Source organism: Anomalospiza imberbis, chromosome 9 (genome assembly GCF_031753505.1).
Source record: "Anomalospiza imberbis isolate Cuckoo-Finch-1a 21T00152 chromosome 9, ASM3175350v1, whole genome shotgun sequence".
In the NCBI taxonomy this organism is placed as follows: Eukaryota; Metazoa; Chordata; class Aves; order Passeriformes; family Viduidae; genus Anomalospiza; species Anomalospiza imberbis.
Window position 1 is genome coordinate 23,018,869 of NC_089689.1, and position 11,675 is coordinate 23,030,543.

At 43.7% G+C, this 11,675-nt stretch overlaps 1 protein-coding gene across 1 annotated transcript; it reads right to left on the reverse strand.

Moving 5' to 3' along the window:
* Positions 1–3,016: 3,016 nt before the first annotated feature.
* ATPAF1 (ATP synthase mitochondrial F1 complex assembly factor 1) lies at positions 3,017–11,627 on the reverse strand. Its single transcript, XM_068198662.1, has 9 exons — positions 11,381–11,627; positions 10,255–10,363; positions 9,663–9,713; positions 8,896–8,958; positions 8,222–8,272; positions 6,395–6,442; positions 5,401–5,496; positions 4,703–4,810; positions 3,017–3,789 (listed from the first exon to the last, which is right to left on the reverse strand). Exons 1-9 carry the CDS (start codon positions 11,587–11,589, stop codon positions 3,595–3,597), a joined length of 930 nt encoding a protein of 309 aa, XP_068054763.1. The 5' UTR covers positions 11,590–11,627; the 3' UTR covers positions 3,017–3,594.
* Between the last annotated feature and the right edge of the window lie 48 nt (positions 11,628–11,675).

The following is an 11,675-nucleotide window of genomic DNA, read 5'->3' on the forward strand; positions in this document are numbered from 1 at the left end:
CTGTGCAGACCAGAAGCAAAGCAAAGGGAGCGGTGGGTTTGCTCTGGTTATTCCCAGAGAGAAACAGGACGTGTCCAGAAAACAGCTATGCAGCGTGGAGAACAGTCAGTTCCCCTGCTCTGCTCCGCTCCACCATGTCCTGCGCAAACTCAGACACGGAGTGAGAACAGCCGTGGGTCAGAGGGCACTGGAGTCTTGCCATTTTCTAAGGCACAGGGAAAAAAGCCAGGCACTGCAGTCATCATTTTAGGGGAGGGTAAGAACGTCGTCCATCAATCTGCACTTCCTTGATTGCTTCGTCTGCCACCTCCTCCCTGGGGAGCAGGACGGGCTCTGGGTTTATCTCCCCAGGGTGACGGGGGCGGGTGGGCAACCCAGAGGTTTGGGATGCTGGAAACAAAGAGCCTCTGCCTGCAAAACTTGCTCCACCACTCCCAGCGGGAATGCCTGCCACATCCCCATCCTGGGCTCTCCTCCAGCTGGAGGCAGACCACAGCACTGAGGGGGCTCCTACAGCACCTCGCTGCAGGATGCTGCAGGGGCTGAAGTTTACATGGGGCCACTGGGAGTCTTGGGCTTCTTCTCCCTGAGCGTGCCCATTTGACAGCTACTAAAACCAGCCATATCCATCTTGAGATGGTGCATTTCCAAAAAAGACCGGCAATCAGCAAAACATGCTGGGAAACTACTGCAGGACGTTCGCCCTCCCGCGGCAGCTCAGGTAGGATCTGGGACAAGGGGCTGGTGGAACCATGAGCTGAACTCAGCACAGCCCAGCTCGTTATGGACCATTCAGGAGCAGCCTGAGCATCTATATGGTTCTCAGCACACAACTCACAAAGTTCACAAAGCCGAGCAGACAGGCCGAGACAAGCTCTGTGTGTGCCCAGAGCTCAGAATCAGGAGACAAACCTTCCCTCTAGTGGCTGGATGGCACATGAATCCCACAGCCACCTTCTCCCTCTGCTACCTCTCTCCCCATGCCCAGCCTAACAGCGTTAATTTTCACCAGCCCTAAGACTCAGCACAGATCCTAAGGGCATCAAATCTTACAAATTCCATGTGACTTTTTAGTGGCTTAAAACTAGCGCAGCTGCTGATTTGCACAAAGCCAGACAGCCCCGGGGGCCTGTGTCCACTCTGCAGCTTGTAGGGCCCATCCATGCCCGTGGTCAGCTGTGCCATGGCTGTGCCAGGCAGCACAGTTCATGCACAAATGCATCCCAGGCACTGGAGAAGCCACACAGCCACAAATCACTGCTGGTTTGTGCAGCAAGGGTGGTTTGTAGGGCCACTTCTTCAGCTGGGTTACTCCCCCTTGCAGCAGTCATTCAGGGGGATAGAGGATTAGATTCTGCTGGACCTTTTTATTATGGGTCTTCTTCCCAGTTTTAGGCTCATCACTGGCCATTTCTGCCTTTTTAAGCCCCGGAGAAGTTCTTATTTTAGGAAAAAAAATCACATGATGGGTTTAAGAAAAAAACACCACTCAAAACTACAGGTAGATCACTACAGCCTTATACCTGAGAATTTGATCCTTTATGCTCAGAAAGAGGCTGAGGTGTAGATTTGGAAGCCTTAGATTTCACTCTCAGGGATGTTACATTATAGCTACATTAAAAATGAACACAGCAACTTCGACATTTTCAAAGCAGGAAGTGAATTATTAATCAAAACAGCCCTTCTATCAGCTAAGGAAAAACGATAAATGGAGCATGAACTCCAAAAACCCTAAGTAGAAATGCCTTTTAATAAAGGTGACTTGCTGTTCAGATTATCACAGTCCTATCCACGCCTGCCGCGATTCATTATTCCCCTGCTCTGCAGACTGCTCTGCACACACTCAGCGAACAGAAGCCAAAAGACAATACCAGGGAGCATCTCCTTTCAGCAAGGCCCCAAGAGACGCTCTGCCTCTTCTAGAAACATCCTGCAATTCCTGAATGGACAGGAGTTCACACCTAACATCTAAGAGTTGGTGATAAAATAGACCTCAACAAAAAACTGCTTTAGTGCTCAGCTGAAGTGTTCATGTCATAAAATCAGAGAATGGGCTGGGTTGGAAGGGACTTTCAAAGGCCATGTAGTGCAAAGAAGGGGCTGAGAATTAGAGTGACAGTGGGCATTACAGCAACAGGATCCTACAAGTACACAGCAAAAAGATGCTGTAAGAAACCTTCATAACTCATCACAGCTTCTCATCAGGTTGTGGTTAATGAAGAAAATTGATACCAGCCACACCCTCCTACAGAGAGACAAACTGCAGATCCTTCTTTCCTCCCTTTCTCTAGCAAAGGAGGGAATGAACGCTTGCCAGCTCCAGCAGGCTGACAAGGTGCAATGTGGCCCAGAGATAATTAGTGCTAAGGATGAGTTAGTGCTGGGGGTCTGATGTAGACATGGGAAGCATTTCAGAGTGGCTCCTGGAAGCTCCTGGCTGTCCTGTGTCCCCCTGTGCAGTGGTGGCAGTGCTGGTAACCCCACAGGCTGCACACCACACTGCTGCAGTGTCCTTGTCCATGGATGTGCTGCTGCCTCTGCTGGGATGAACACAAGAGAAACTCAAAGCATCAGTCCTGGGATTCTTTTGCTTGGGGCAGGTTTAAAACCCCCAACCTGCCGCAGTCTGTAAACCCAGGCTCTTACCAACACTGCTGTGTTAAAGCAGGTCTGCATTTTTATACCAAGACATTTTTTTCACTTGACAAACAAGAGGCTGGTGAGTCTCTCTGTCACTATGCCAGTCCATCTTTCCTTTATTATGGATAGTGCCTTTCCTGAAGTGGGAACAAGAGTTATTTTTTGTTCCTTCAAATGCCATTTGTGACTTGGCTGACTAGATGCCAGCCTGAGAAAAAATAATCCTGTAAAACAGGCAGTGATTCCTCTACATTATTAAAAATATACTAAAAAATAAAACCATGTTCATACTGCTCAAAAACATCTCAAATACAGAAACAGCACAACAGGAGACAATTAATAAATCAATTACGAAGCAGAAAATTCCCAGAACAAATCTAGTGAGACTGTTTTTTTTAATCCTGAGAAAAGCCCAGACCACAATATACATCTGTGTAAGAAACCTCACAAAGAAACAAAGAGATGTCTGTCTTAGACCATTGCTCCTATTCTTTCTTCTTGATGGACAAGCCTGTATGAATTCCACACAGATTAAAAAGCACTGAACCATGCAATTATAATGGTGGAGGGCATTTAAAATGCGTTTACTGAGAAGAAATACTGATTGTCATCTCTTTCCTGATGTCAGTACAGCCCGTTACACAGTTCCCCTTTTGTCACTTTATTTCAGATTTCCACAATCCAGCAGGCAGCAGGAAGTTACAAGAGGGGAAAATGGCTCTTTCTGATGAAGTTACACTGAAGTACTGGGCTCCATTTTTTAGCAATTAGTTACTGTGTTCAAATGGCCCAAGTCCTCATCTTGCATCAATGCCAGACAGGCTTGACTGTCATTCTCTCAGGATGTCTGCAGACTCCTTCTGTGGCCAAATCCAAGTGGCAATACAGAAGACACTGGACCATTCCTCCTAGGACCTCCTGCTTCTGCTGGCTCCTTTCACCACAGGCCATGCTCTATGACTTGTCAGAAGCCTGCCCACGTCTCAGTTCTCTTCCAAGCCCACTTTGCTCAAGCTCTGCTATAACTGACATGTATTTGAATTCACTGGATCTGTAGTTGAAGGTCTCCACTAATCCGTAGGTCTCGGAGCGATCCGTGGCATAGAACAGCTGCACCTGGTTGGCCAAACACTGGGCATCATGGACCACCTGGGAGTGAGAACAGAGCTGTTACCATGGGGTGGGGCTGTGCCAGTGTCCCACTGCTAAAGAAACGCCACACTCCTACTCACCACGTGCCTCAACTCCGAGTCACCTTAGTTCAGCAAATCTCTTAAGAAACCACCTCCCTGTGGCTCCTGACCTACTTAAACACTTCAGCACCTTGTGTTTTAGCAACTCTCCTGCTGTGCATCTGCCTCAGAGGTCAAGTGTGTCTTTTGTGATGCCTGCCCACTCCAAGATGCACCAAGTCCTCATTTTTCCCTTCTTACAGCTGACCTACTTGCAAAGATCGATTGTTTGCTCCGAGATCCAACAGGGAAAAAGAAAAGCATTATCAATTACTCCACTCATTGTTTCAGAGGGGGAGTCAGGAGGTCAGTCAGAGGAGGGATATTTTAATGATTCTGTTCCACCACTAGAGTGCCCAGTGCCACCAGTCCAGGCACTAGTAGTCATGCCAATAATAGTGTGCCCACACAGAGGGAAAGAGCACAGGTGTGCACAAACTGAACACACAACTCTGGAGTCTCCTGCTCTAACAAACTGGATGAAGCTTCAAATACTGCTTTAACTTGTTTGCAGGTAGCAACAGCTTTCATTTAAATTTGCTTCTGTTAGTAAGAAAAACAGAAGCTTTGCTCTTTTACAACTATCAACTATAATACCCAATTAAAAAAAAAAAAAAAAAAAAAAAGAATACATGAACTGAAATTACCAAAGACTGATGATTCCCTTCTGACTTTTCCTAGCCTTAAGTACATTAGTTTAAAGAAAGACAGTGAGACCATTCTTTGGCAAAGGGTCTTTGAAAGGCTTCACTGTAATTTGATTTTAATTCAAAACTGTAGGAGGAGTTGCAGCATAAAATGAAGGAAGCCAATGAGCAGACTTCTCTTACCAAGAACTTGGAGTCCATTTCTGCTGTCATTAGTACTATCCCTTTCTCCTTCTGCAGATCAGGATAATGGTACAAGACCAACTGGCTTGGAGCAGTTTCACCTTGGGTCTGAAGGAGAGAAAGAAACCTGTCAGTATCCCATAAAAACCTTCACCCCAATGCAGATTTGGCTGCTTGATTACAAAACTTGGAGCATTAACTGCCAAAGAGGCAGTTACTTCCCAGGGCTTAAGGGTCAGTTCTAATTAGAAATTCATTATTCTTGGTATTTACAGAAAACAAGGGATTTGCAGAGTTAGGTTGTTTTTTAACTTGACTAAAGACCATTTTGCATTTAAAAGTACTCACAATTTTTAGGAAGATATTTAATCTTACAGCATCTACTGGTATTTTAAGTAGCTTGCACAAACAGTTCTAAAAAGCTTGGCTCTTGCTCATGTTTTGAGTCTACTGAATTTCTACCTCATTATCCTCTACACTACAGAGACACTTAATACCCATAACTTTACTAATTTACCTGCAACTAATGTACAATTAAACCATAATTAATAACAGCTATTGTCAAGATAATTCTTTTCAGGTTAAGCTAGACAACCTATTGGCTAAACTACTTAGTAAATATCATATATTGCAATATGCTGATACTATCTATTTCTGGATCCTAAGTCAGTTTTGAACTTTTTATCTCAAACACTCACCTGAACATTTATCAGGGAAGTGAAGTGTAATTCTGTTCCAGACCACTGCCCCACAAAGAACTCATAGCCTTCTTTTCTTGGCAAAGCATACAGAAACTGCAGAGAAATGATAAAAAAACAAACAAATTTTCCCTTACATAGAACAAAATGATGCCTGTGTCACACTGGACTCCAGCATTAATGTTTTAGTGAGAGAACCACAACAGAAAAAAGTTTCTTCGTCCCATCACAAGTGACAGGACAGCAAGAATCAGACTTCAAAGCACACAATAAAGCAAAATTACCCTATCAGTATTAATTCATTAGCAAATATCTTGACAAATACTTTTGTCAGTATTTTGAGACATAAAAAGGAAGAGAGAGTGGAGAACATTCAGCCTCTGACCTTTTTGATCTCACCTAGAAAACTAACAGCAGAAATGGTCAAAAATAAGGTAAGGAGCAGAGCATTTAATCCTCTCATTTTATCAGCTGCTCCAGAACAGGCAGCAAGCATGTTCTATTTAGACATTTACAGCCTATCAATACAGCTCCACAGGCTACAGACGTGCTCCCACACCAAGGGAAGGACAACATGGGAGCAGAAAATCTTGCAGGATACCTGACTGAATGCCAGTGCAGTGTACAGAAACGCACTTCAGGCTATAAATAACTACCCAATCTCCAAGTAGCTTGGGAAGCCAGATACATTTGATCTTCCTCTTGGCAAGTCAAGTAGGTGGGAATAATCCATCAACCCAGTAAGTTCTCCATTCCCCGGGAGATTCTGTGCTGCTGCTCTCTCAACCCTTCATCTCTTCTGTCTAGACCAATCTGTTTCATACATATGAATAGGCACTGCTTTATCTGAGCACCAGGACAAGTGTTTGAACACCTGGATTTTATTTTACTGATCAGGCTGATACAACAGGTATGAACACAGGAGGGTCAAAAGTTAATGGATCAGGCTCTGGAGAAGCATTACAGCTCTACAGCCACACACTGCTGTACGTACCGATGGACACTTCTGGGCTCTCTTCCACATCAAATCAAACTTGTCTGCCTTTGGGGAAGGAGAAAGAGAAGTTCAATTTTCATAACACAAACGTGGATGCAGAGCTGTTCACAATCACCTCACTAATCTTTAGAGGGTACAGCTTCCATCTGGAGAAGGTCCCGCTGTGGGGACAGATGGCAATGAGTGCCTGGAAAACTGCATTTAGTTCTTATTTACCTAAAAGTCATCAGCATCCTGTTTTAACAAGGCTGTCTCTAAGATGCAGCAGCAAAATCCTTGGATCCAGAGCTTCATTCCTTGCGTGTGGGGGCCCCAAGCCTGAGGCTTACATCCTCTTTCAGTAATTGCTCCACTGCATCATGTAGTGTCAACAGCTGAGCGAGACAACACATCCCTGGCTCCAAACGGTGGATTTACATCATTGTCATCTGTTTTTCAGTATAAAACTGCAGCCCATCTATACACTCAATAACATACTTATTGCTTAGGTTTAAATTAAAACCACTACCCTATTTCAGCCCTGATGAAACCTGGCAATTTCATTCACACGTTCTCTGTGTTTCCCCAGATCTTTTGCCTAATTTCTTTTCTTCCCAGCACTGTATTAATATCTACTCTTAGGTGTTCAGAAAACAAAACATATGCCATTCATCAAGAAGAAATTCCTTTGTGTGTACTTTTGAGCATGGGAGAATTATGCAAGGCCTTTCTTTCAGCCAACAAAAAGCTTCTGGCAAAAGACAAAGGGGTTTTTTCCCCCTTGTGACACCATGAACTGCTTCCTAATGTGCCTGGGATCTGGTTTGCATTGAAGCCTTAAAAAGCTTCCAACACTCCTCCTAAAACAGTGCACCAAAGCACACTGCCAGCCCCACTAATGAAAGACGACATTTTAACTGGAGTCCCTGGCTTTGGCCCTCTGCTACAGTAAAAGTGTAAGTCAAACTATTTTCACAACATCCACATGTTGGGAAAACCAAAACATGCAGCTGCTTGACTTCAAATCCCACACTTCCACTTTCAGAGCATACAGCACTTCACACATCTAGAATACTGCCTCCCACTGAATTCAGTTGCAGCTCAAAGGGCCAAATACAATTACAAATCAGACCCCAGATCTAAATGAGGTTTCAAGAACTTAAGGAACACACAGTTGTGAAAAGACAGATTTAAGAGATGCAATCACGGAATGACCCTGAAATAAAGAGAAATCTTTAAAGTGAAAAAAGTCTCCTTCAACCTAATGCAAACTAAGAACAGTTAACATCTGGAAAAGTTATCAGGAGTAAGAAGTATGATCTTATCTCAGGAAACACCCGCAATCTCAAGAAAGACACTGCTGCCAATAATTGTAAATGTATGAAAGCAAGTCCTAAGTGATTAGCCACATGCAAGTTACCAGCCAAGTGCTCTTGGACTGCCACATAAACCTTGAGGCAGCTGCCTGTGCTTCAGGGAAGAGGGCAAAGAAACCGGCAACTCTGAGAAAAATAACTCTAAAAATACAAATGCTACTTAATAAACACTAGGGCCTTGCATAAAGCATTGGATGCTTGTATTAAAATAAGCCTGGAAATTCCAGCCAGGTGTGCAGAAAAAGGTCCTTGATTTATTGAGACTCCTTTGAGTGAGAAAAAAAGGGATATATTTCTGAAAACAAAAGCCTTTGTTTGGGGCAATAACATCACTCAGCCAAGAAAGTAAGCTTGTTCTTGAAAACCACTTTCCTTTAATGACTGCTTTTAAAAGCAGCAGAATCTCAGTTGGAAAGGAAAGCTTTGCATGCTGGCTTTTCAAGTGCAGAACTATAAAGGAAGTACTTACAGGAATAACAGCATAAACTGTGTCTTTTGCAGAAAAATACTGATTCCAAATCTGCAGAAAACAAAGAAGATGAGATACAGTTAAAGTCCAGCATTTAGCAATAATGTTAAATGCTTTAAAGCATCAACTAACCTTTGTAAGCACTTTGGGAAGTAATTTTTCAATCAAGCCTGACTGACTTTCCTGTTAATGCAACATATTTCTGCAAAGGTTCCAGATGTACCAAAGGACAGATTCCAACCAGGTAACAGAAATCAGCAGTGTGCTCAGAGGTGGCTCAGTGTTTATTAACCATGAGAAGTGCTTCTCACATTTGTCCCAACAGTCACACTAATGACTTTTAGTTGGCTTTTTTGGTGGTGGTGTTTTTTTTAATAAAGAACATACAAAACATTTTTAACAGAAGCCTTTGCATGATGCTCCTCTGTGTTAAGTCTTTCTTCACCACAGCAGGATGGCAATACCCAGTGTACCTGTACTTCCTAGCACATCCTAGGACTTACCTAGATGGAGAAAAATTTATCTTCTATGGATACCCATGTGAATATGCTTTTTGTAAATATACATCCACAGTTGTGTTTTATTCTTCAGTCTAAGTAAAATTCTCATCCTTACACATAGATTACTATTAAGCACAGATGTGAGGCAAAGTTTATTCCATTTAAATCCATCACCTGCGTTATCTCCTCTGCTGATTTTTCTTTCACCATCTCAACATTAAGGATTGAATCAAGTGTCTGCAAGAGAAAGCAGAAAGAATCTGGCATGATGGCAATTCTCTGACCTTGTAAGAATCCAGAATGAATGGATGCAATTAAAGAGAACAAACTCAACCTAGAGGAACTTGATTCAATTTACAGTGTTACTTAGTCCCTTTAATTGCCAAATAAAATACAGCAGCAACACACTGAGAAGTGGATTCACACACTGAGGCAGAATAGATTTTTTCAGGACACGGCACATGCTTTGCTCCAGTTGTGCAGATCTCTGCTGAAGCTGCAAGAGAAGCTGCAGCCTTTTGCCTTCAGCCATCTCAAAGATGTCCTCTTTGGCAGATTTACACTGAAGATTCACCAAAATAAAATAATGTGAAATAGAATTCTCTTGTCCCTGGGCTGGCTGATCACTGCAAATGTATTTCCATGCTGTAAAAGGAGCTTAGCCCTTTCCATTTAATGTTCAGAACATGTGCCCCAATTGGAAGGCATTTCTGGGGTGTCACAGAAAAAGGACAGGGCAATAAAAACCCGGAGTGCCAGGAGTTTTAAGGTTGAACAGGATACCAACAGTAAACCAAGGTCTAACACTCAAATTCAGCATAAGGAACACCAGGTTTATATCAACGTGTTCTTGACTGAAACTGGCTGTGGCAATACAAGTTAATCCACACCCTTGCCTTGCCACCATGTCCCCTCCTAACACTTGGGTTCATTTCTCTTACCTTATCCTTTGTGAATCCTCCCTTTGATGTCTTGCTGCCCAAGCCTTCTGCCTGCAAGAAAACATTCTTCTTTAGTTTTACAGCTAATGGCACAATACCACTGATTTGCCTTCCCTGCCACACATAACCTGCCTGCTGACAAAAACTCCAGAATGGGAGCTCAAGATTCTTGAAGATCACTGCAGTGTATTTTTAATAAAATAAGTGATTGATTAGGTGAAGTAAATAAGATTAGTAACTTAATGTGAATTATGAATTTCAAGGCCACAAAGGATTAGTCAAAAGGAAACTATTATGCATTTTGGATCCAATATTATTGAACAGCTTTCTTGCTTTCACTAAAAAAATGATAAATGCAGGATTCTGTCACTCCTCTGGCCAAACTAATCTGGAACTAATTAAACTTAAACAAGGTTTCAATCAGAAAATTCACAGTCTAAAAATAATACAGGACAATGCTTTTAGCCATCAAAGAGTGAAATTTCAGAGCTCCTACTGATAGGGATACTTCAAGTTTGTAGCATTATGCTGATCCTATAAAAATAACATTAGAGCTTCAATGTATGTGATTTACAAAGAAAATTGGCCTTGCCTTTTCCTCCATGCATCTGATAAACTCTCCTTGTTTGGAATGTCCCACGGGCTGCTTTTTCACTTCACTTCTTTTTTCCATACGGGATTCAAACACATCTGGACTGGACCTGAATTGGAGCAGGGATTGTTAACAGTAAAACAGAGCAATAGAACAGCTCAAGTTGGAAGGGACCCATAAGTCCAAGTCCAACTCCTTGCTCCTTGTCCAACTGGACATAAATTCACAGAACAAAAACATTCCAATTTGCTTTTAATATTCTTAATTTTTTAATTATGATAATAAACAGGAAAAATCAATGCACAGTTAAGAAACTGTGACAGCTGTTGCACAGTATCTCCTATGACCCAAGGCTTTGGATTTGTTTTTGGCACTGCATTCCAACAAGACCAGGTTGGATGGGGCTCTGAGCAACCTGTCCCAGTGGGAGTTGTCCCTGCCCATGGCAGGAGGGTTGGAAGTGGTTGATCTCTAAGGTGCTTTCCAACCCAAGCCATTCCACTGTTCCGTGAGTGAGTCTGTGCAGTCTTTTGCTTCATTGATTTATGATGCTAAGTAAGGTAATCCATCTTTATCAGGAAAATTCAAAACCATAATACTTCTATGTGCTGTTTTATTGTGGTCTTGCCAGAAGATAGACTTACTCCTAAAATAAGACTCAACTTCTGCCTAGTCATATTCTGTTCAAATCCTCCTTTATAATAAAATGGAAGACTGTAAGTTGGAATACTCTTTGCCTGCTCCAATGGTTTCCAAAGTTGGAGGACTCTTTGCCTGTTCCAAAGGTTTACAAAGGTGGAAAGCATTCCTGGGTGATAAACATCACTTGGCCTCTTAAAATGTTTACTATGATACTGATTCATGTTCTTAACTTAAAATTTTCATTTAATCTTCGTAAAACTATCTCTTATCAATCTGACCACGTTGGGAGACGATCCTCACTGACCTAGTGTCAACTACAAGTGAATTTCAAGGCAGTTGGCCTAAACTAATCGAGTTTCTCCTGACGGCGAAAAGCTAGAACAGAACGGCATCCCTCCTTCAAGAAAGCGCTCCCCAGGCACGTCCGTTTCGCAAAGCACAGCCCGCCCACCCCGGTCCCGCCGCCGCCTCCCGCAGGGCCCACCTCCGCAGCTCCTGGATCTTGTGCCGGTACTTCCCATAGAAGGGGTTCTCCTCCAGCGCCGCCTCTCCCGATCCCGTTGTCGTTCCCGACCCCGCTGCCGGCCCCAGCACCCCCCGTGCCGGCGGTGCCAGCAGCCCGAGAGGCCGGAGCGCGGCGCGGCTCCGCAGGGCAACCCCCAGGCCCCAGCCCTGGCACAGCGGCCCCGCCATGGCTCCGCTCCCTTTAGCCCGCCCCGCGCTCCGCCCTCCGCACCCTCAGCCCGCCCCGCACTGCGCTCTCCCCTCAGCCCGGCCCG

Excerpts from the sequence above, each read along its gene's own strand:
- ATPAF1 (XM_068198662.1), bottom strand. The coding sequence starts at position 11,589 with ATGGCGGGGCCGCTGTGCCAGGGCTGGGGCCTGGGGGTTGCCCTGCGG. Across the intron at positions 8,959-9,662 it reads GAGGATTCACAAAGGATAAG|ACACTTGATTCAATCCTTAA; the intron begins GTAAGAGAAATG and ends TTTCTCTTGCAG. Across the intron at positions 8,273-8,895 it reads CAGCAGAGGAGATAACGCAG|ATTTGGAATCAGTATTTTTC; the intron begins GTGATGGATTTA and ends TGTTTTCTGCAG.